This window comes from Daucus carota, chromosome 9 (genome assembly GCF_001625215.2).
Source record: "Daucus carota subsp. sativus chromosome 9, DH1 v3.0, whole genome shotgun sequence".
In the NCBI taxonomy this organism is placed as follows: Eukaryota; Viridiplantae; Streptophyta; class Magnoliopsida; order Apiales; family Apiaceae; genus Daucus; species Daucus carota.
In genome coordinates this window covers 2339948-2363314 of record NC_030389.2, presented here as the reverse complement: position 1 = coordinate 2363314, position 23367 = coordinate 2339948, and the positions used below count along the sequence as shown (strand labels likewise).

General features: G+C 43.9%; 2 protein-coding genes and 1 long non-coding RNA gene across 3 annotated transcripts; 1 reads left to right on the top strand and 2 right to left on the bottom strand.

Annotated features, from left to right (window-relative positions):
- Positions 1-566: 566 nt before the first annotated feature.
- LOC108200869 (uncharacterized) lies at positions 567-2657 on the bottom strand. The gene is made up of 3 exons (XM_017369135.2): positions 2493-2657; positions 2303-2391; positions 567-1159 (listed from the first exon to the last, which is right to left on the bottom strand). The coding sequence occupies exons 1-3, from the start codon at positions 2545-2547 to the stop codon at positions 917-919; spliced, it is 387 nt and encodes a 128-aa protein (XP_017224624.1). The 5' UTR covers positions 2548-2657; the 3' UTR covers positions 567-916.
- A 4985-nt stretch (positions 2658-7642) lies between these two features.
- On the top strand, positions 7643-8544 carry LOC108200859 (uncharacterized). The gene is made up of 2 exons (XR_010287206.1): positions 7643-7871; positions 7970-8544. It is a non-coding gene; the product is annotated as an uncharacterized LOC108200859 (long non-coding RNA).
- Positions 8545-17084: 8540 nt separating this feature from the next.
- On the bottom strand, positions 17085-22544 carry LOC108194902 (uncharacterized). The gene has a single exon (XM_017361841.2). The coding sequence runs from the start codon at positions 22542-22544 to the stop codon at positions 17085-17087; it is 5460 nt and encodes a 1819-aa protein (XP_017217330.2).
- Between the last annotated feature and the right edge of the window lie 823 nt (positions 22545-23367).

Sequence of the window (23367 nt, the reverse complement as noted above, 5' to 3'; positions counted from 1 at the left end):
AGCAACATAAAATGGAGGCTGAAAGTTTATTTAACTTCGTTGAAATTCTTGTTTAAATCTAAAAAAATAGATTGCTCATTGCTCCAGCTCAAAACTGGACTCGAATCCAATGATATCTCAAACCGCTTCAGCAATGTAGATAGAACAACAAACATCTACAGATTTCCAGAAGAAAGAACAGGGCATCTGCAAGTCGAAGGCTTGAAGCCAGTCAAGGTCAGAGAATCTGTGTAACTATTTTATAACGGATGCAACAGCATTATCGATTTGATTCTGATTTAATACAAATACATGACGTATTGTTTTCTAAATACAGACCTCGCAGTATATCACAAATTGATTTACAAACCAGATGCAGGAATGGATCAAGTTCTTACGTACTCTTGAGTAATTAGAAACATACCTCTTTGCTGAAGATTATTAAGAACTTCAGAATAAGTGGAGCTCCCAACTGAAGCGAAATAGAGAATCTGGGATATAGGATATAAAATAACGATTCTGTGTCAAAAATATCATCCTACTAAGCCAAAAAAAAAATTGACTAACAAAACAGAATTCAACCCAGATTGGATCCTTAACTTCTAACTTTATAACTTCATATATTATGTGTTTTTACACAATGTATTCTAGTGCCAAAACAAAAACACAAAACTGCAGATTGTATGAATCATTGAATTAATACAATGGCACTACTTCGAATTGTATCAACAACATATACAGATATATTAAGCGTTCTCTGACATAGGTACCAAATTCGCAAAGAGTTGATCCTCTACACCACCGCTTCATAAATTGCACATACAACAATTTGATATCCTCCACATCTACAGTATCTGTACCCCCATTTGAATTACAGTAAGGAGCCATCCAGATATATCCACAATTGTTGGAAATGCGATTACTTGCTCAAGGTGCCTCAGGTGTCCAATAACATACCTGAACAATATACTTTCTTATATTTCTTCCATGTTAACTTGAATCTTTTCATTTCCACAAAAATCTGATAAGTGAGACTGATAACGGCAAAAATTGACATCCATGCTATCCAGCTCGCTATCCATCTCGGTACAGCCCCTTCATAACCTAGAATAGGGCTATGAATGACAATGAGTGCCAGCAGAAGTACAACTGCCACACAAAGAACCGGGTTCTTCTTGAACTGCATATATAAAAACATATCAAAACACAGATATAAAACCAATCTGGAAACAAGTTCGTACAAGCAGTTACGAAGAATGAAATTGTGTTATACACATGACATAAAATTGTGCTTTAAGTCTTAAAATTATTATTACAAGGGATCAGTTAATATATGACATGATTTTAGCTCAGAGTTAAAGCTTAAAACTGGACTCAAAGTTGATATTTCAAACTGCATTAACAATGTAGATAGAATAAGAAATCTGTACAGGGCTGATTGATGTAAATCATGGTCATATAATCTCTGTCGTCATATATAAATTAAGTAAAGAAGATGGAAAGGCAACAAATTATTTACAAAACACACAGGTAATTTCTAATAAATTTCAAAAAATCAAACTAAGCCAATTAGATAGTACAAACAACTCTCTTCTTCCAATTTCAGACTTCACATTATCTTATCAAATGTATTTACCTAGAAATGCACTTGATTCATCTACATTTCATGATACAGTAGCATTGAAAACCTTTGAAAACCAATCTAGATACAAGTCCTCATAGTATTTTCAAAGAATAAAGTAAGTTGAGATATAGACTTAAAAGAGTAATCGCAAATTTGAATACCAACGTCGAAAGGTACGTTTTTAAACTTCGAGGTCGCATCGGAACTTCCACCCAAACTTGAAGGGCTAAAAGGTCATTAAGCCAAAAGAAAAACATTTAAAGCCCAAAAATAAGGAGAAACTGCTAATGTTTGTCACCAGATATAAATTATAAAGGATGAAGCTCTGTAAGCAACTCAAAGCAATTAATTCCAATTCAATACAACACTGCACAAATTAAACTTGAACATTTTGGTGAGTCATCACTGCAGATATAATATTCTATAAACTTCAGTGTTCAAAATGAAATTTCCACTTGCACAAACCTTTTGGCCAAACTTATTGATTGTTATTCATAAACCTAAAACATACCGTAATTAATATGCAACATATTCCACAAAGGAATTGTAAAAACAATAGTTAATATACGAAACACAAAGGTAATTTATAAAAAGCAATATAAAAAGCAACATATTATCAACACCTCTACTTAATTCAGCAAGTCATGAGCCATGACTTAGACACAATCTCACAAACATGAATACAACTAAGAAGAAAACCTTAATCAAGATCTGCTCCTTATTCATGTGAAACCAAAGTACTACAGAATTAACATAGCGATCACGTGTCTCTTCAATCCACCTTGTGCCTGGTGAACAAAAACATGTAAGAATTGAGCTCTATCTAGATAAGTTCACAACAGTATAAGACAGATAAACACATATATTAACACAGAAATCCCAGATTTACCAGCTTCAGACAGCTCGAGAAAATCACGGCAGATGCGAGTAAGGTTTAAGCCCATTGCAAGAAGAAGTGTCTTTCACCGCAAAGGGTTCTAAAGTGCCCCCACAGATTAAACCGAGCAGCCTAAGGAAGTCAAGGTAAATAGGCTAATTTGTTATTGGATTATGTATTACCTTCCATTTTGGTCATTAGATGAAAAAGGTTTACAAAAATATGATTTGATTAATGGTTCCTAGCAATTATAACACTATACTCTAGAATCCTTGCACAATCATTAAATATATATTGAACATGCATTATGAATTTAAACATGTTTTAATAAGTATTTGTATATAGAAACGAAGAGCCAGAAACGATTATATTGAATAATCTTGATTTTTTTTTAATTTTAATTATTGTTTTGAATTCTTTATAAAACTAAGATCGATAAATTTTAATAAAAAATCATTTTTCTTACAATTTGATCGATTTTTAACTGATAGTGCCGACTACATGACATAATCTAATAAAAAATTGTATATCATACATAATTATATTTTTAAGAAAGTTGAAGAAGGAATATTATTGTTCTAAAATTTAGGAGTGACTTTTTTTTTCCTAATTGGTTAATTGGGATCCTAGTTATAATTAAATAGAAAGAAAGTTGGGTAAGAAATATTATTGGTCTAAAATTTAGGAGTAGTTTTATAGTTGGTACTAAAATAATTTTTCTTTTTTGATTGGTTAACTAGTATTCTAGTTTTTTTTTTTGAAATAAACTAGTATTTTAGTTAAAATTTAATAGAAGAAAGTTGAAGAAAAATATTATTGGTCTAAAATTCATGAATGATTTTCGATTGGTGTTATAATAAATTTTTTTTTCTGATTGGTTAACCGGAGACCAGGTAGACTCGGGTATTATATAATAATAAAGGATATCATAAAATTTGTTATTTTGTGCATACAAGAACAACACCAACAATGTCCTAGTAAGTGTCCTATAAATATTATAAAAAATGGTTTCCTAGTGATTTAGGACTTCATCTCCACATATCAACTCCAACAATATGCCTTATTATTGTGCCTTATTATTAAAATAAGAATATATTTGAATCACTGTGGAAGGGAAATGAAAAGTAGGAAGGAGAAAATTATTGATTAAAATGATTTAGGACATGCATAGTAGTGTCTCATTAATAAGACATTTATTGGATGTCCTAGTGTTTTAAGGTTGGAACACTCGTTTGCTTCAAATATCTTAAATCTTAATTTAGGACATCAATTTAGGGAACTCTTGGACTTGCTCTAAGGGGTCATTTGTTTACGGGTGAACCAAGCCAACTGAACTGGACGAGTGCTTTTGCATCCATTCAGACTGTTTGATAATAGAATGATGCAGCTGGACGACTCCATAATCTTCTGGACGACTGACCTAAAAAAATCTGTCTGAACCATCCAGAATCATTTAAATCACACGACGCTGTATATTACCCCAAGGCGCAGTACTATGACACATATCATGTATTATCGTATTTAATTTTTTAATCACTATTTCTTACATGTATTCACTAATAATATTATTTATATCTTCATTTAAAATTATAAAATTATAGAATTTTTAGTTTGATGATTGAAAATTTAATCATTAAATTATTATCGAATTGATATAAAAAAATAAAAAATAAGTATATATTATATTGTATAGTATAATAAATTATACACCAAAAGAAATGGTGATTATTGAACCTGCAATGAATTTTAGCCGGACAAAATGACTTAGATTAAATAATATATGTTATATATAATAATTAATAAATTAAATTTATATGATTTCAAAAAATATATTAAATTCATGATTTTTGTCATTCAGATAAAATAAATTAACAAACAACAATTTTCATAAACCATTCAGATTATTCGTTCATTCAGATTTCAATCATTCAGAAAAAAAGGTCCAGATTTAACAAATGACCCCTAAGTTTGCCGAGTGATAAACGGGCCTGTCCGAGCAACCCACAACTACCCTGAAAATGCATCGTCATATGTGATTAGGATTGGCCCAATATTAATCAAATTTTGCATGGGTACATTTTGCATTTGCAAGTGTTTAATCTCAAATCTGATTATTTCCTATTTATATGGGGCTTATTTGTATTGGGCTTCTAGCATTTTTTTGACGGAATTGGGCGTCTGACATTAATAATACACGGATATAGTAAGAATGCAAGAAACAAAGGATTCTATTGTATTGTTAGAGCATCTCCAACCATACAAAACCTTTAGCTAAAAAGTGAGTTGGCATTTCAAATTTAAAAATTTTAGCCAACCTCTTGAAAATATCGCACTCCAATCACGTGAATCTGTTGTCTATAATTTTACCCAACCTCCTATGGATGATTATATTTGTCGAACCTCTACAGGTCTGTAACAAATCTGTAGGATGATTGCACATCATTTATTACCATATTGAACTGATATATTCTATTTTAACAAACTAAAATATAAATAACATTTTATTATTAAATTATAGCCAACTAAGAGCATCTCCAACGGCATTGGCTGTAATCGTTGGCTAAATTGGACCTGTAAGACATTATATAAAATTTGCTGAACCTGTAAGACATTTTGCTTCAATGGTACTGGCTACATTGGTTGGCTATAATTTAAAAATAGTATGTTATTAATATTTTAAATTGTTAAAATAGAATATATCAGTTCAATCTGGTAATAAATGATGTACAATCTTCCTACAGATTTTGTTACAGACCTGTAGAGGTTCGACAAATTTAGCCATCCATAGGAGGTTGGCTAAATTTATAGACAACAGCTGATCATGGTTGGAGTTGAGTTTTTGGAGCTGTTGGCTAAATCTTTTTATTTTAAGTATGCCAACTCATCTTTTAGCTAAGGGCTTTAGATGGTTGGAGATGCTCTAATATAGCCAATACCGTTCTCTAATATAGCCAATACCGTTGAAGTACTAATATTTTAAATTGTTAAAATAGAATATATCAGTTCAATCTGGTAATAAATGATGTACAATCTTCCTACAGATTTTGTTACAGACCTGTAGAGGTTCGACAAATTTAGCCATCCATAGGAGGTTGGCTAAATTTATAGACAACAGCTGATCATGGTTGGAGTTGAGTTTTTGGAGCTGTTGGCTAAATCTTTTTATTTTAAGTATGCCAACTCATCTTTTAGCTAAGGGCTTTAGATGGTTGGAGATGCTCTAATATAGCCAATACCGTTCTCTAATATAGCCAATACCGTTGAAGTACAATGTCTTACAGGTTCAGCAAATTTTACATAATGTCTTACAGGTTCAATTTAGCCAACAATTATAGCCAACGCCGTTGGAGATGCTCTTTATCATGTACATTGCTTGAATCTGTTAGTTATCTGCAATTTCCTTGCAAGCCTTTGCTACAGACTTTAGTCACTATCATAAAAAACTGAGTCTTAATCAAATCTGTATATATTTTTAATTTAAATAATTCTCGTCATTTTATTATTTAAATTTTTTCATTTCATAATGCAAAATAATAATAATAAATCTAGTTTTATCTTTTAATTTTATTATAAATGAGTAGTAATTTGAATTAATATTCCGAATGTTATATAAAAGTAGAGACATTTTATATACAATGACTTATTAATATTATTTTAATTAAAATTTATATTATTAACTAAACTATAATTAAAAAATTTAACAAATTTCCCGAATTTAGAGAGCAAGAGAATCCTCTTTCGGAAATTGGGGTGGGGGGTTTAAGAACTGGTTTGAAGTTCGGGACAGGAATTGCATTTCATGATCCTGAAGTGAACAAATACCTCTTCTTAATCGGATGAATTATTAATAAAAAAACGTGTAAAAATATTTATTTTTGATACATAAATGATTTTATTAATAAAAAACACTTATCAGAATCCAGTCTAAATCACTTCCTAATTGTGAACTACACTCTGATTGTGAAATAAAAAATACTTAAACAAATAGTTGTTTTAAAAGGGAAAATGTTAGTTGTGACTGAGGAGCATTTTCGGAAGTTTCGGAGCATTTCAAGTTCGGATGGATAGAGTTCTTTTGCATATATATGAACAGGATAGTATTCCTGACCGGAAGGTGAACCCGCACTCTTTTTTAATTTGGTCTATTTATTTTCTTAAAAGGATAATGCTACGTGAACCAAATTTTTCTCCAAGAATTTTTACCAAATGATGTGACACAAACGTGAAATATTATGATTGGGTGATTATCATGGTAGTGAAAGCAACCAATCACACTTTACACATCATTTAGGAAAAATTTTAAAATAATTTTCCAGGGTCTCTAGGATTTTTCTTAAAAAAAGTAAAATATTAGTCGTGTCTTCCGCAAGTTTTAGAGCTCCTCAAAATTCGGATGGATATAGGGACCGTTTGGGTGAGCTTAAAATAAGTGCTTCTTGCTTAAAATAAAAAAGTGGAGTAAAAGTTAAAACCTAGTTAAGACTTATAAGTGATTAAAGTGTTTGGCAAAGAAGTAAAAGTCCTGAAACAAAAGCTAGCGTTCCTAACTTTTTATAAGTGTTTCTTGATTTATTATACAAACGGTACGAATAAGTGCTTCAAGGTGGGCTTTTAAGGGGGTAAACAAACACCCACATACTCCCTCCGTCCCCCTCAATTGTTTATATTGGAGGGGGACACGGAGACCAAGACAATGTATGAAAAATGAGTAAAGTTAGATAAAAAGTGGGTAAAGTGGTGGGAACTATCAATATTTAATAATAGATTTGAGATAGTGGAGGAAAGTAGTGGGTGTAATAGTAATTTTTATTGTTAAATATGAGATAGTGGGGGAAGATAGTGGGTGTAATGATGAGAAAAATTTATTATTTATGGTAATGTAAAGAAATGAGAGGGACATACTAAAATAGTAACCGTAAACAAATGAGAGGGATAGAGAGAGTAGTAGTTTTGCATATCTATGTACACGATAGAGAGAGTAGTAGTTTTGCATATCTATGTACACGCAACTACATAGATTTTATAAAAAAATTAGCGTATACAGTATAGTAGTGTAAGTTTCCGAGACTTGCCGACTACGATTATCATCCGTGTGTGGACAGGATGTATCCAGATGCCCACATTTCATTAATATAATAATATCAACAGAACATTGTCAAATTGGATAAAGACTTCTTTTGGCCAACTAATTGACACTTGCTGATATTATTGAAAGACTTGTTTCGAAACAGCCGGAGCTGCAAAAGTGCGTAGCAGAATCGCCAAGATGGCGCAAAAACAAAGCAAACCACATGATGTCGTCAGCCAATATGCAAGAAGCAATCCACATGACGTCACCTACGAGTCTTCTCGCGAAGCTGTGAAACTTGGCCAAGAATCTAGCGTTTACAGGTGAATAATAAATATTTTACTTCGTCTCTCATTTTTAAAAAATTTAATTTGGTTTAAATGATTCGAAAGATGCATAATTCTGATCGTGCTTTTCGTAGGAACGTTGCGGTATGGAGTAAGAATTGGATAGCTTTCCGATATGCTGCGTTGTTTTCTCTAGCTTCTTTTCTGTTGATCACCGATATTCATTGCTGTGGTCTTCTCTTCATGTATGATTCTGATAACATAGTTTATGGTTTGGTTATTATGGGAATCGGAAACCTTATCGCGTTCACTGTCTTGGCTGCACAAGCTCGAGAACTCGTCGACGATTCGAAGACCGCAGACGGCGTACCTTGGTGGTGTTATGGTTGCACAAACTCCAGATGCAATTGAAGTGGATATTGCTCCCGTAGCTGCGAGTTTGGTCTCGTATTTCATGAATGAGAAAAAATGCTTAACGATCCTTGACATATTAGAATGAATACGTGCTATAAATATTCTGCCTTGTCCGTATGTGGTCGTAGGAGAATCCGGGACATTTTGTAATTTTATTTTGCAAGTCAGGTTTCTCGGTTAGGTGTTTGGTTACGTCATACGTGTGTTTATAATGATTTGTAATGTAATCAGTGTTCGGATATACTAGCAAATGTTATGCCAGGATTTTCTTATAAAATATTCATTGCTTGTGGAATATATGTTTTATGCATTTCTGATAACTCCAAATCTCGTCTAGGGTTCCAGTGCACTGTTCCGGGAAGCTTCAGGCAGGACCTAACCTGCAAAACAACGCTACACGGGGGGTGACATCCCGTGAGGCGCCTCCGGCGTGATAATCAGTGATTTGGATGTGCTTGACAAGTAAGGGAAATCAGAGAGTTTTCACTCTAAATGTATGGCGAGAGATGCTTTTTAGAGAGAGTTTTGGGGAGGAATTTGCACTTACCTTCCACTTTGGCTGGGGAGTCCTTTATATAGGCCCTTGGCCGCCACTGTTGCTACAGTGGCGGGAATGGGTCTGTGGACACTCCCCAGCATGGGTGGCTGCTTTGGTGCAGCTACTGTCCTTTTCTCTGTCCTTTTGGGATTTGTGCATGCTTATTATCCTGTTTGCCTTGTACTTAGTAATGATGAGGTCTGACTTTGGGGATCTCCAAGTCCTGTAGCGGGGGCAGGTACTGTTGGCGGTTCCTGTAGCGTGGTACCTTATCATTGCCCCCCTACTCCTTCCATCTGCTTTAGCGGGTGGGGGGAGTAAGTAAAATCTTTCCCGCAAAGGTGCCGTCCCGGGTTGTATTTGTGCAAGTGTGTATTTTTGAGTGGTTGGATTGATGTGGCGGGCTATGGGCTTCGATTTACCCGGTTTGTGTTTGCTGGGTCATAGATTTCAAAATTTTCAAAAGGTGTGAAGCTTTTTGCCGCCTGGTCTTGTCGTTCCGTATGGGGAGTGTACGGTTTTTTCCACGTGGCTTATTGTGAGTGGTTGATGCTGTAACTGCATGCAAGGTTAATTTGACTGATGGTATTTTGTGCGGATATTTGTGCCAATTAATTACTGGCACGGATACGTGTATGAGGCTTTTGACGGGGGTGATGGATGTGTATTTTATGGCGCTTCAACTGCCTAGGGAAGTAACGGCTGAAGTTCAAAGGGCTGGAGTGCTGTCTATATAAAGGGAGTTTTTATCTTGGTGAAAAGTGCTCAGTTCATCGCGTATCCTTGTAACAGCTTGTCTCTGCAATATTGGTGAGTGTTCGAGTCTAGGCTTTTCCGGCGTAGTGATCATCGATTTTCTTATTTGTTGTCCGATCGGAGCTTTTAACCGGTCGTCTTGTCTTGGTTTGTTTCGTGCAGGTGATATGTCTTCCGACAGCTCTGCAGCTAGTTCTAACCTGTACTATGGCCGGTCGAGCGAGTGGCGCCGGCGACAGGATCTGATCAACCGGATTCGCCGGTTGCCGGCCGAGCTTATCACGGTGAGAATCGCGGAGGCTCTGGAGGACGAGGAGCAGTCCTATGAGTCTACTCTGGAGATTGTTTACCATGAGCTTCTGCTACCGGGTCGTGCCCGGGACGCGGAGGAGGTGGATGGGCGTTTGATGGTGCCGATTGACAACCCGCCTGTCCCTCCTGGTGTTACGGTGCGGGAGCGGTTGCGGGACGCGGAGGTGGAGAGGGAAGGCCTGCTTACCAGGCTCGAAGCTGTAGATGAGCGGATTGTGGAGCTGAGGGCTCAGCTTCCTTAGGTAGTTGCGATGCGGGAGTAGCCCGTGTCTGATTGTAATTTAATTTCTGTTTTAATGTGAAACTGTTTATTCGCTTATCGCCTTGTGTTGCCTCTGTGTTTGAGTTTAGTTCCTGCGATAAAGTTTTGAAGCGGACAGAACACGTAGTAAAAATGAGGGTTGTGCCCCCCAAGTATTGGACGCGGCCAATAATGAGGGAGGGAAGATAAAATGTGCCCCCCAAGTATTGGACGCGGCCAATAATGAGGGAAGATTAAAAAAATTTTGAATAAAAATGAAAATGTGCCCCCCAAGTATTGGACGCGGCCAATAATGAGGGAAGATTAAAAAATTTTGCATAAAAATGAAAATGTGCCCCCCAAGTTTTGGACGCGGCCAATAATGAGGGAGGGAAGATAAAAATTTGAAGTAAAATGAAAATGTGCCCCCCAAGTATTGGACGCGGCCAATAATGAGGGAAGATTAAAAATGTGAAGTAAAATGAAAATGTGCCCCCCAAGTATTGGACGCGGCCAATAATGAGGGAAGATAAAAATTTGAAGTAAAATGAAAATGTGCCCCCCAAGTATTGGACGCGGCCAATAATGAGGGAAGATTAAGAAAAATTTTGAATAAAAATGAAAATGTGCCCCCCAAGTATTGGACGCGGCCAATAATGAGGGAAGATTAAAAAATTTTGCATAAAAATGAAAATGTGCCCCCCAAGTATTGGACGCGGCCAATAATGAGGGAGGGAAGATAAAAATGTGAAGTAAAATGAAAATGTGCCCCCCAAGTATTGGACGCGGCCAATAATGAGGGAAGATAAAAATTTGAAGTAAAATGAAAATGTGCCCCCCAAGTATTGGACGCGGCCAATAATGAGGGAAGATTAAAAAATTTGAAGTAAAATGAAAATGTGCCCCCCAAGTATTGGACGCGGCCAATAATGAGGGAAGATTAAAATTTGAAGTAAAATGAAAATGTGCCCCCCAAGTATTGGACGCGGCCAATAATGAGGGAAGATCTGGCGGGAAGGTTGTGGGTGTTGAAGTTGTGTGGACTGGTAGCTTGTGGGTGTCCGTGTGCATTAAATGCACTGCACAGACATTCACTGAGGAGGCTGTTGACCGCTGGTTTTCCAGGTGTGTTTGAGTTATATTTGACCTAGGAAACGCCTGTGGGAAGTTTGAACGCTTTGGGAACACCATCTGCTTTTATTGCGGGGCTGTGGCTGTGGCTATATAAAGGCTAGAGAAGTTCATTTGTACACTTCATCTGTGCGTTCGACTTCTTTCTTCTCTGCTAATTGTCAAGTCGTGCTTTTTCTTGTGGGAGTACCGTAAAAAATGTCTGATAATTCTTCGGCGTCTGTGAGCAATGGTAGTGATGTGTCCAGTGGTAGTTACAGGACGCAGATGCGTTGGATGAGAAGGGTTGAACTTCTCACTTTGTTCAACGATTTGCCGACCGATCCTTTTGCTAGGAGGTTGGCTGATATGCTGGAAGACGGCCTTCCCTACGACGACCTCCTTGAGGAGGTGTATGAGAGGATGCTGGTGCCGGGACGCGGACGAGCGGCGGTGCAGATCAATGGGCGGTGGTATGTACCCATTGACCGTCCGGAACCCGCGCCGGAGGCTACGGTGGCGGAGAGGCTGGCTGCGGCCCGGGAAGAAAGGGACGAGTTGCAAGAGAGGCTAGTGGATGTCCAAGCCCGCATTGCGGAGTTGGAGGCTCAGCTGTAGAGTAGGGCTTCCTTGTCGCGGACTGAGTCCGCTTTGGCTTGTATTAAAAAAGAATCTTAATATATATATGTGAAGTATTTTGCTTTCCCGCTGGCTTTTGGCTTGCTTGTATTTATGTTTTTTGTCTTCGACCAATTTATGACTGGTAATAAAGTGGGTAATAAATGGGGAATAAAATTGAATGCGAGAATGTTGTGGGTGAGATTTGATAAGTAGAGTGGCGTATATGTAGTTGTGTACATGGGTAATCGAAGAGACACCGGTTTTCAAAGTTGGGGGTTTTTTGGGGATGAAGTACGGTTTATGCGGCTTTTGAGGAGGGGTGGGTGTGATAGTGCAGTTTCTGAGCCAATCGTGTGTGTGCACGTGGCCATGCAGTTAATGCATCTCTTGGTAATTGTGGGAGTATATATGTATGTGATAAAACCCAGTTTTGAGTATATTTGTCTGAAGCTTTAGTTTTTTCGAAGTGCTCCGCTTTTTCACCTGTAAGTTGCGAGAGGTCGTCCGGAGGAGTAAAGTGCAACCGTTCTCTTTGTCATTTCCGTTAACAAGTAAGCATCGCCGGCGATCCTTCAAGTTTATGCTTGTCTTTTCTTTTAATGTTGCGGCTGAATCGTATCTTGTTGATGTCTGTGTACTCTGCTTTTTTTTTTGTTTTCATCGTGTTGCTGCTGCTTTTACTGTGCTTTATGTGTTTGGTTGCTTCGCCGGCGTTTCTGAGTGTCGTAATCTTGTGTTCGCGCCGTAGTGTGAGTAGATCGGTGTGTTAGGTCTTGCCCTTTAGTTATGTTAATCGTCTGAATGTGTGTGTTTTCGTCTTTGATTTGTGGTGGTAGTAGTGAAGCTTTTGTTGCCGTGGCTGCCGTCTTCACGGTGGCGTTTGCGGTATGAGGGCGATGTACCGACCTCGGGATTGTCGTCTCGGGTTGTGCACCATTAGGGCTAGGTCGAAGTTTTAAGGTTTGTAATATGCGGCGGTTGCACGTGTTTGTACTGTAGGTGTTTGATAATATGTTTGTATGGGGGTTGCGGGTAACAAAAAGGGATTGTTTGTGAAATGTGTTTCTGTCTGTCTGTATGCCGCCGTTGTTGACGGGATTGAGACGATGTATGTAACGGGTTGTTCTCTGTGTGGCCATCTTGCAGGTAATTGATGACTGCTGTGGCTGAAGAGGTGCGTCTGGAAGCTATTCATCCGGGTACTGAAGAAGAAATGGCTGCCATGCCTGGGGAAGATTGTTTTGATCCCGTGACGCGGGAGGCAAAGCCGCTGATTAGCTTGTCTGGTAGATGGCGGGATTTTCCGCGGTTTACCATTCCACTCCCGCCGAAAGACCTGCATTACAGGTTTTTTGAGGATCAGAGTAGTTTCTACCGGACCTTCAAGATACGCCCAGTGGAGATAAACAATGCCAAGGTGGAGCAAGAACTGGCAGGCTGTGATCATCTCCAGAGGAGGAGTACGTTCAATGTGGCGGAGTATGGGCCATACATGGCGAAGCTGTTTAGGTTTGGGAGTGACTATAGCTGGCGGCCTGCCCGGGAAGAGGAGAGGTTGCATCATCGTGGTGCTGGCGGGTCCATATGTGTGACCCTCGAACAGCTGAAGGCGGGCTTGAGGTTCCCGATGCATCGTTTTATGTGGGACCTTGTCTGCGTGCATTTGAAGTGCTCTATCTCGCAGATCACGCCCAACGCGATCCGGGCTATTAACTGGTTTATAGCGAGCTGTACTGCGCTAGCGAAGCAGCCTACTCTGAAGGCTTTTTTTCATTTGTTTAACATCAAGACTAGCACGGCCAAGCCGTTTGTGGAGTTGCCTTTTGCCAATAAGAGCAGCGTGATTGGCAGAGAGCTTGTGGACTATATGCCTTTTGATTTTCCAAATAGCATGACGGACTGGCAATATGAGTTTCTGGTGGTGGCGGGCGGCGAATTGGCGTGGATGCCTAACATGGCTCGGAAAGTAGAGAAGAGTTATCGCGCGCCGCGGGATCAATTGTCCGCGGTTGACGTGGAGATACTGGTTGGTATTACAAAGGCGTTGGGGAGCACCTGGACCAAGAGTGCATTCTTTGAGAACGGGAGGCTGCAACTATACTTGCGTAAGTTTTTGACTTTACTAAATGTGGGGGGAATTTGCTTTGTGTTTGGGGGGTTTTTGGCTTTATAGTGTTGTGATATGTTGCTTGAACTTGCAGTCCTGGACCCGCGATTGACGGAGTTGCCGCCCTTGGAGGGCATGACTGATGAAGAAGAGATAAAATTGCTCACGGGCCTGCTAAACCGAAATCCCCCCAGGTATAGGGGTGCTGCCCGGGTTGAAGGTGAAGGGCGGTCGCAGGCAAGGCGACGCACGCCGGCGCAAAGCCGAGCGGGACGCGCGGCTGCTAGGGCGACACGGGGGGCGGTGGTGCAAACTGCGGGAACGGCCATTGGTGCCTCTACTTCGGGGACGGCGTCCCGAGGCCGCGTGCTGCTCTTGAGGGATGAACCGGAACCCGTGACTGAGCAGGAAGAAAATGTGCCAAGTGGGGAGGTGGAAAACCAAGGTATGTTTGGGGATGCAGATGACGATGAGGAGGACGTTGAGAGGAGTCCTGAGATCCATGAGATTGCGGACAGCGAAGAAAGAGAAGGCGGCGGTCATACCACTGCGGGCGAGTTTGACGATGGTCTTGGCGGGGAGGGTGAAACTGAGGTCAGTGCACAGGCTGGCGGGAAAGCTGTGGAGGCGGGATCGTCCCGTGTAGTTGAAGAAAAAGAAAGTGTTGAGGCTGGCGGGACGCCAACTGTATTGATGCTGGAGAGTCCGACAACAGAGGGACAGACCCCCGAGGTTCCCAGACGGAGGAAACGGGTTCGCAGTGCTGGCAGTGGTCGGAAGTTGACCTTGAGTGCCCAGATTGGGCGCCGTGTGAAGCGCCGTGGCAATGTGGATTTGATAGCAGGTGTTAGTGCTGGGGACGCATCCGGGACCGAGGATGAATTGGGACCTGTGGATGCCCGCCGTGTGGGGCGAGGGAATTTGTTCGGAGCCGGGCCACCAGGACAGGTTGGCCTTACTGAAGATGATTTTGAGAAGTTGGATGGGTTGGGATGGAAAAAGCTGGTGCGTCGTTCCGAGCTCCATCACAGGAAGGTATGTGTTGTGCAGTTGCTTTTGCACTTAGCGTTGTAATTTTTGTGTATGCGGGTTGTGATATGTTTTCTGATGGTTGTCGCAGGCTCGAGGGTATGACTTGGCGTTAAGCACCCGGGGAGAGATGTTCCGCCAGGACAACATTGCACTGCGGAAGCAGGTTGCTGACCTTGAAGGTCAAAAGAAGACCTTGGTGGAGAACTTCCATGCAGTCGAGGATCAAAAGAAAGAACTTGCCCAAGAGATGGAGACTCTCAAAGCTGACTGGCAGGTGCTTTTGGACCGAAGGGGTCTTGTGGACAAGGAGTTGGAGACCCAAAGGCTGTTTTGGGAGGGGAAGGAGGCGGCCTCGGAGCGGACTTTCACCGAGCTGCGTAAGCGTGCCGAAGAAGCTGAAGCTATGGTTGCGTCGCGACCCACTGAGGAGATGGCCATCCGGAAATATCAGGCAAGTGTTGAATATCGGGCTGCCTTGGCCAAAGCTTTTGAGGAGGGAGTCTCTTCTGTGAAAGAAAGTGCAGAGTATTTGAGCTTAGTGGCGGGCGCGGGTGGTTCTTCTTCCGGTGGTGACGCTTTGGAGAAGCGGGTAGCGGATCTGGCATCTTCCTTGAAGAAAGCAAAGTCTAAGGCGCACAAGAGGAAGAAGAAGAACAAGAAGCTTGCTGAGCGGGTGAAGGAGCTTGAGAGCGCGAGTGGCAGCTCTGGAGGTAGCGCTGGGACAAAGAGTCCAAAAGCTTTGGAGACCGTGGATGAGAATCCCGCTGCTGAGGAAACAGAGGTTTCCCGCTCCGCAGCTGAGGAAAGGGAGAATCCGGACACGGTCATGGCTGATGCAGAGAAGCAACCCGGAACCGAAGCTGCCACCCCGGAGGGAGATGAAGAGCTTGTTGATGACTCGACCGAGACCCCCACCATTTAACTCCTTTGTCTCTAAACTGTTGCTTTTGAAGTTACGTTTGAACTTGGCTGGTTAGACTATTTGAACTTATTCTTTTGGGATTGTAATTTGCCGTACAATGGCGGTTGACTTGTGTGTGGATTTGGGCTGTGCGTTTAATATGCTTTTGTTTTGCTTTTAAGTTGCGTGTATATGCTTGTGCTTTGTGTTGCTTGCTCGAGTTTACAGGTTGGAGCCTTGCCGTTGTCAGGGCATGGTTGCGGATACGCGGCCATGCCTTGCTATATTTTTGTTGTTGCGTGTGGATTTGGTCTAGGGGAGGGATGGCGGTGGTCGTCCTTCCCCTTAAGTTATATGCTTGCTTTGTGACAGGTGGCTGCCAGGCACGTGCGAGGGAGTAGTATAAATAGCCTGCCCCTGAAACGGAGGTATTATGCTCCTTCACACCTTTGTTGTTTCCTCCTTGTGTGCTGCAAAAATTGTGTTAACCATGTCCAATCTTGCAGGCTCTCGCTGTTACTGTGATCGTCCTGTGGTGATGAAGACTATCTGGGGTGGCCGGAATGCTGGGCGGCGTATGGAGGCTTGTGTTGCGGGTGATTGTTACTATGAAGTGTGGATTGACGAGCCGCTTAGCACCCGTGCCCGAGGTGCCCTTGAGGAGTTGATGCAGAAGAACAAAGACCTGCATGAATCTTATCACAAGAAGATGGAGCGTGTTCGTGCCCGCCAGGTGAAACGCCGTGGTGCGATTTGGGCGCAGTTGCAGCTCATTCACAACGAGCTTTCCGCGAGCGACTCGAGCGAGGAGGATGAGGCGTTTTAGATGGCGTTACCGCCATGCTAGTTGTTGTATTTGCTAAGTACCCCCGTTGTATGTTTTCGGGGGTCCATGGTTGTTTGTGTTTTCCGTATGCGTGTGTTTGTAATATGCTTGGTACATGTTGATGTGGCTTGACCCGGGTAGCGTTGTTCCCGCGGCGGTCGTTAGCTGATCTTTGTAAACTATGGATTATATATTATGAGTTGTCCTTTTGTCTTGTGCGTAAATGTGCTTTTATGTGCTTTTGTTGAGATGTGCTTTATATACTGTGCTTTTTATGTGCTTCTTGTTGGATGAGTCATCAGGATGCCAATTAACGGAAAACATCGTTAATAATATATATAAGTCCAAAAGGATGCCCGTTTACATGCTATGAATCATTAGGCCATGCCTGCTACTGATAATATTTCTTGAGTTTTTCCGCATGCCAAGTATTGTTGACCTCCGTGCCATCCAAGTGGGATAGCTTGTAAGAGCCGGGACGGATGATTTGTGCTATTTTGTATGGACCTTCCCACTTAGGCATTAGTTTGCCCGTGTGGCGCGGGTCTGATGCCTCGGTTGCTCTGTTGACTAAGTCTCCCACCTGGAATGCCCGCATTCGGACCCGCTTTCCGAAGAAGTCCCTTGTCTTTTCTTTGTAAAGCTCCATTTTCTGGACTGCGTCTGCTCGGACCTCGTCCAGTAACTCCAAGTTAGTCCGCATTCCCTCAATGCTGTCGTTGATGTTGAAATTTTGCATGCGGAAGGACGGTGATCCTATTTCCACTGGTGCCAGTGCTTCTGCCCCGAATGCTAGTTTAAATGGTGTTTCCCCTGTGCTTGTTTTCTGCGTGGTGCGGTAGGACCATAGGACTTGGGGCAGGTGTTCTGGCCATTTTTTCTTGGATTCCGTGAGGCTTTTTTCTAGCCCGCGAAGGATGATGCGATTTGTGACTTCGACTTGTCCGTTGCTTTGCGGGTGGCATACTGATGCTTTTTTGTGCTTGATCCCGTGATCAGAGAGGAAGGTGGTGAATTTCTTTCCAACGAACTGTGTCCCGTTGTCAGAGATGAGAGTCGTGGGGATACCGAACCGGGTGATTATTTGGTTGCGGACAAACCGGATTGCGTCTTCTTGGGTGATGGTCCTGAGTGCTTTTGCCTCTGCCCACTTGGTCATATAGTCGATAGCTACCATGACAAATTGGAGTTCCCCGCGGGCCTTGGGGAAAGGCCCCATAATGTCGATTCCCCACACAGCGAACGGGATAGGGGAGAGTATTGAAACTGGGACGGCAGGGGCTGCGCGCGGGACGTTGCTGAAGAGCTGGCATTGGTGGCACGCTCTGACAAAGGCTTTGCAGTCTTTTGCTATGGTTGGCCAGTAATATCCTTGGCGCAAGATTTTATGTGTAAGGGCCTTGCCCGCCATGTGATCCCCGCATATGCCCTCGTGAACTTCCCGCATGCAGTATGTTGCTTCATCGTCATCGACGCATTTGAGAATGGGGGAGTCGAAGTTTCGACGGTAGAGAACATCGTCTTGTAGGAAGAATTTGGCTGCGTTTGCCTTGATCTGCCGAGCTTTGTTACGCTCGGTTGGCAGAGTTCCGTTCCGGAGGTAAGCGACGAGGGGGGTCATCCAGTTGTCCTCGTTGAGCGTAATGCTGAGCTGTTCCTTGACCTCTGTTGAGGGATGCGGGAGAGATAGGAAGTAGACGGGACCATCCGAGGTCGTGTATTCTCCCTCTAGGAGTTTGGATAGGCTGTCAGCCAATGAGTTGTCTTCCCGGTCTATTTGGTGGAGCTGGTAGCTTTTGAGTGTGGACAAGCGGGTCTGCACTTGTTGTTGGTATTGAGCTAGAGTTGAATCCTTGACCGCGTAGTCACCTGTTGTTTGGCGAACTACCAGCTGGGAGTCGCTGTATATGGTAAGATTTTGCAGTTGTAGAGTTAGGGCGAGGTCTAAACCCGAAAGCAGGGCCTCATATTCCGCCTGGTTGTTGGTGGCCTTGAAGTTGAGCTGAAGGGCTTGTTTTATACAAAAACCATCCGGGCTAATGAGTATTGCCCCGGCTCCGCATCTGGTGTTGGTGGCGGAGCCGTCCACGTAAAGCTTCCACCCTTCCGCTACCGGTAGGGGTTTTTGGTTGTCCGGTGCCTCCTCGTCTGGTTTAGCAAAGTTACACTCCACGACGAAGTCTGCCAAGGCCTGTGCTTTGATCGCGGTTCTCGGGATATAAGTGAGGTGGAATTGGCTGAGCTCGATTGCCCAGTTAATAAGTCGTCCTGACAGCTCAGGCTTGTGGAGGATTTTGCGCAAGGGTTGATTCGTGACGACTTGTATCTCTCGCCCTTGGAAATAGTGACGAAGCTTCCTGCTTGCCATGACAAGGGCTAGGGCTGTTTTCTCGGTATTGGGGTAGCGGGTTTCTGCGTCCTTTAGTGTTTGGCTGACATAGTAAACTGGTCTTTGCACCGTTTCCGCTTCCTTAATAAGCACTGCTCCCACCGTTTTGTCAGAAACTGCCAGATATAGTGACAATGGTTCGCTAGGGGACGCGGTCGTCAAGAGTGGCGCGGACGCCAGGTATGTCTTGAGGTCCTCAAAGGCCTTTTGGCATTCCTCTGTCCATGTGAGCTTTTTGGTTTTGAGTGCTCCTTTGAGGGTGTCGAAGAAAGGGAGGCATCGTTCCGCAAGCTTGGATATGAACCGTCGCAATGCTGCGAGGCGCCCAGTGAGGCATTGAACGTCTTTGATGGTTTTTGGAGGTTGCATGTCAATGACGGCTTGGATTTTCTCCGGGTTAGCCTCGATCCCGCGTTGGCTCACCAGGAAACCTAAGAATTTTCCCGCTCCCAGGGCGAAAGTGCATTTGTCGGGGTTAAGTTTCATGTTGTGTTTTCTGAGGTTTGCGAAGCATTCTCGCAGGTCGGTCAAGTGCGTCTCTTGGAGCATAGATTTGACAATCATGTCATTGACGTAGACTTCCATGTTGCGTCCTAATTGTGGTGCGAAGATCTTATTCATCATGCGTTGGTAGGTGGCGCCCGCGTTGATGAGGCCGAAAGGCATGACCTTATAGCAGTATACCCCCCTATGAGTGATGAAAGCAGTTTTCTCGCAGTCTTCCGGTGCCATTTTAATCTGGTTGTACCCTGAGAAGGCATCCATGAAGCTGAGCATGAGGTGCCCGGCCGTTGCGTCAATGAGTTGGTCTATGCTTGGTAACGGGTACGGGTCCTTAGGGCATGCCGCGTTAAGGTCTGTGTAATCGACGCACATGCGCCACTTCCCGTTAGCTTTCTTTACGAGCACAACGTTTGCCACCCAATCCGGGTATGAGACCTCGCAGATCAAATCTGCGTCTAACAGTTTATCTATTTCCGCGTCGATTGCTTTTTGGCGGTCAGGCGCGAAGTTGCGCCGCTTCTGCTTTTTTGGCGCCTTCTTGGGGTCGACACTCAGTTTGTGCATGGCCACGGATTCATCGAGGCCGGGCATGTCTTTTGGGCTCCATGCAAAGACGTCCGCGTATTCGCGCAGCAAGTTTGTGAGTTCCTTCTTGAATACTGACTCTAAACCGGCCCCAATGCTGATTTTTCGTGTGGGGTCGGTGGGAGAGAGCTGAATTTGTTCTGTTGCCACAGCGGGTTTTGCCACGGGCTGCTCATCCCGTAACAGGCATTTCTTGAGTTCGGCGTCCATGCGCGGGGGCTCTTCGTGCGTGGGATCATGGGTTTCTATGACTTGCACCTCTCGGTGCCGTTTGTTCTTCCTTTGGAGGTTTTCAGCATGTTTCTTTCGCTTCTCCTGCTTTCGTTTGTCGGCGTTTTCCCGCTTGATGTTCCCGGGCTTGGTGGCCGCTAGGACTAAGGCTATTCCATAGCATCGTTTTGAGGTTTCAGAGTCCCCTTTGATTTCGCCTATTCCTGTGGGAGTTGGAAACTTCATTTTGAGGTGTGAGGTCGATGGGATTGCTCTGAGCGCATTCAGGGTTGGTCTCCCTAGGATCATGTTGTATGAGGAGACCGCGTTGATGATGTAAAATTTGATTGTCTTGGTGATTTGGTGGGGGGGTGACCCGAAGGTGACTGGCAGATGGGCTACTCCCGCTATAGGCACGGCGTTGTGTCCGAAACCGTACAAAGGTGTCTCTTCCAGGCAGGGCTCGGGAATCGCGTTGTTCAGGCGCAGTCGATCCCAGGTGTGCTGGAAGCAGATGTCCGCAGAGGAGCCATTATCCACCAATATTCTTTTTACCTCATTTTCTGCTATGACCAGGGATACGACTAGGGCTTCGTTGTGATCCGGGTTGATGCCCTCGTAGTCTGCATGTGTGAAGTATATGGGGCTGTGCACCTCTCCCTGTGCGATGGCATACACTGAAGGCCCGCCTGGGGCAGGGGGCGTGACGGTGCCGCCGAAGACGGGATTGACCACATTTCGACCGTCTCGATGGTCCTGTGGTGGTGGTGGTGGCAGATCACGTGGGAGGTATTGGTTTAGGTTTCCCGCTTTAGCTTGTCGTTCCAGGAAGTGTTTGAGTGCGAGGCAGCTATCCGTAGAGTGCCCATGTGTTTCGTGATATTCGCAGTGGCGCTCTTTGTTCCGGTCCTCCGGGTTTGTCCACATGGCTGGCGGTGCTTGGTAAAATGGCTTGTTCTTAATGTCTCTTAATAGGGCAGATCGGGTGAGGCTGAACTTAGTCCAATTAGGCTCAGGGCGTTTCTCGGGGTGGGAACCCACCGCGGGTCCCAGACGATCTTTTACAGATATGTTGTTGTTTTTGTTGGCAGGAGGTCCATGCGTAGTTTGAACTTGCATTTGCTCCACGGGTTTTTGGTACGGGGCGTGTCGCTCACGGGGGTAGTGTTTCTGATTGCTAGCGGGAGGTGCTCGTGCCCGTTTTAACACGGCCAGAGATTCCGCTTCCGTGACGGCTTGGGACGCCAGGTCATATGCCTTGGCTAATGTTGTAGGCTGGACTTCCATTAGTTTGACAACATATTTTTCGCATTCATACGGGTCAAGTCCTCTCTTCAAATGGACGAGAGCCTCTATCTCGTTTACACAGATGATCTTATTGACCGCCTCCTTGAAGCGGTTGATGTAGCTCTGCAGGGATTCCCCTTCTCTTTGCCCGATGGTTTGTAAGTAGGAAGTGTGCACCTCTTGAGGTTGGTTTGCCCTGAATTTATTCAGGAATGCCCTTTTAAAGTCGGCCCAAGTGTCTATGCTCCTGGCCGGGACGCGACTGAACCACCGCTGCGCGCTTCCCCTCAGGGTGGCGGTGAAGAAACGGCATTTGGTGAGGTCGCGGTACTCGTAGTGCAGGGCCAGTTGGTTGAAGTAGCTGAGGTGTTCCTCGGGATCTCCCATCCCGTCAAAGGGGTTCAGGTTGAGGTGCTTGATGTGCCTTTGCTTTGGTTCGTCTTCGAGCCTCTTTGTAAAAGGGGATTCTCCGGCTTCACCACTGGTGCCATCTTCGAGGCGCTTCTTCAGGGCCATGAGCGTATTGAGCATGTCCGCGTTGGAGGGATTGACGCTTCCTGTGTCGTTGCGGACCTCAGGGGTCTCGGTACGACGGCCTTCGAGGCGGGCGCGGGCCTTTTCGTACTCTGCTTGCTTGGCCTCGAGCTCTTTTTTCAGATCCCGGATTCTCCTATTTTCCTTCCAGGTTGAGGGGCGGTGTTGTTGGCCACCGTGGTTTTTGTGGTTCGTGTTTTGTGACGGTCCAAGGTGCGATGCTGTGGACTTCTGTGGGTGAGGTTGGCTATGAGCTTCACTTCGCTCTTCCTCGTCTTGGGGTTCATGGTTTCCGCGTGCTTCTCCCCTAGGTTGTGGGAAGGCAGATGCCACTTTTAGCATTATGTCGATTTGTTGCTGTGTGAACTTTGTCAGGTCAATGGGCCCCCCTTGAACGAGCGGGGGGGTACTGCGTTGGTGTTTTGTCCCGCGTTTGGGACGGAGTTTCCGGACGGTGATAGGTCTTGTAGCAGCACGTCGTCGCCGACTACTTGAGCATTAGGGTTAGTAGGGTCGGGATTTAGCAGGTTGGTGTTTTGCATGTTTGGGCGAGGGTTTGCCATGTTGCTGGTCTGACTTACTATGAGTCCGGATCGAGTTTGCATAAATTCACCCAACTTCCAGGGATGCGGTTAGGTTTCTCTTAGGGAGAAGGCCCCTTCCTGGCGCGCCAAATGATAACTCCAAATCTCGTCTAGGGTTCCAGTGCACTGTTCCGGGAAGCTTCAGGCAGGACCTAACCTGCAAAACAACGCTACACGGGGGGTGACATCCCGTGAGGCGCCTCCGGCGTGATAATCAGTGATTTGGATGTGCTTGACAAGTAAGGGAAATCAGAGAGTTTTCACTCTAAATGTATGGCGAGAGATGCTTTTTAGAGAGAGTTTTGGGGAGGAATTTGCACTTACCTTCCACTTTGGCTGGGGAGTCCTTTATATAGGCCCTTGGCCGCCACTGTTGCTACAGTGGCGGGAATGGGTCTGTGGACACTCCCCAGCATGGGTGGCTGCTTTGGTGCAGCTACTGTCCTTTTCTCTGTCCTTTTGGGATTTGTGCATGCTTATTATCCTGTTTGCCTTGTACTTAGTAATGATGAGGTCTGACTTTGGGGATCTCCAAGTCCTGTAGCGGGGGCGGGTACTGTTGGCGGTTCCTGTAGCGTGGT

Bases quoted from the DNA above. Each gene is read 5' to 3' on its own strand.
- LOC108194902 (XM_017361841.2), bottom strand. From the start codon at position 22,544: ATGCTAAAAGTGGCATCTGCCTTCCCACAACCTAGGGGAGAAGCACGC.
- LOC108200869 (XM_017369135.2), bottom strand. From the start codon at position 2,547: ATGGGCTTAAACCTTACTCGCATCTGCCGTGATTTTCTCGAGCTGTCT. The intron at 2,392-2,492 runs GTAAATCTGGGA...TTTGTTCACCAG, and splicing joins TCTCGAGCTGTCTGAAGCTG to GCACAAGGTGGATTGAAGAG. The intron at 1,160-2,302 runs GTTTTCTTCTTA...TTATATATGCAG, and splicing joins AGGAGCAGATCTTGATTAAG to TTCAAGAAGAACCCGGTTCT.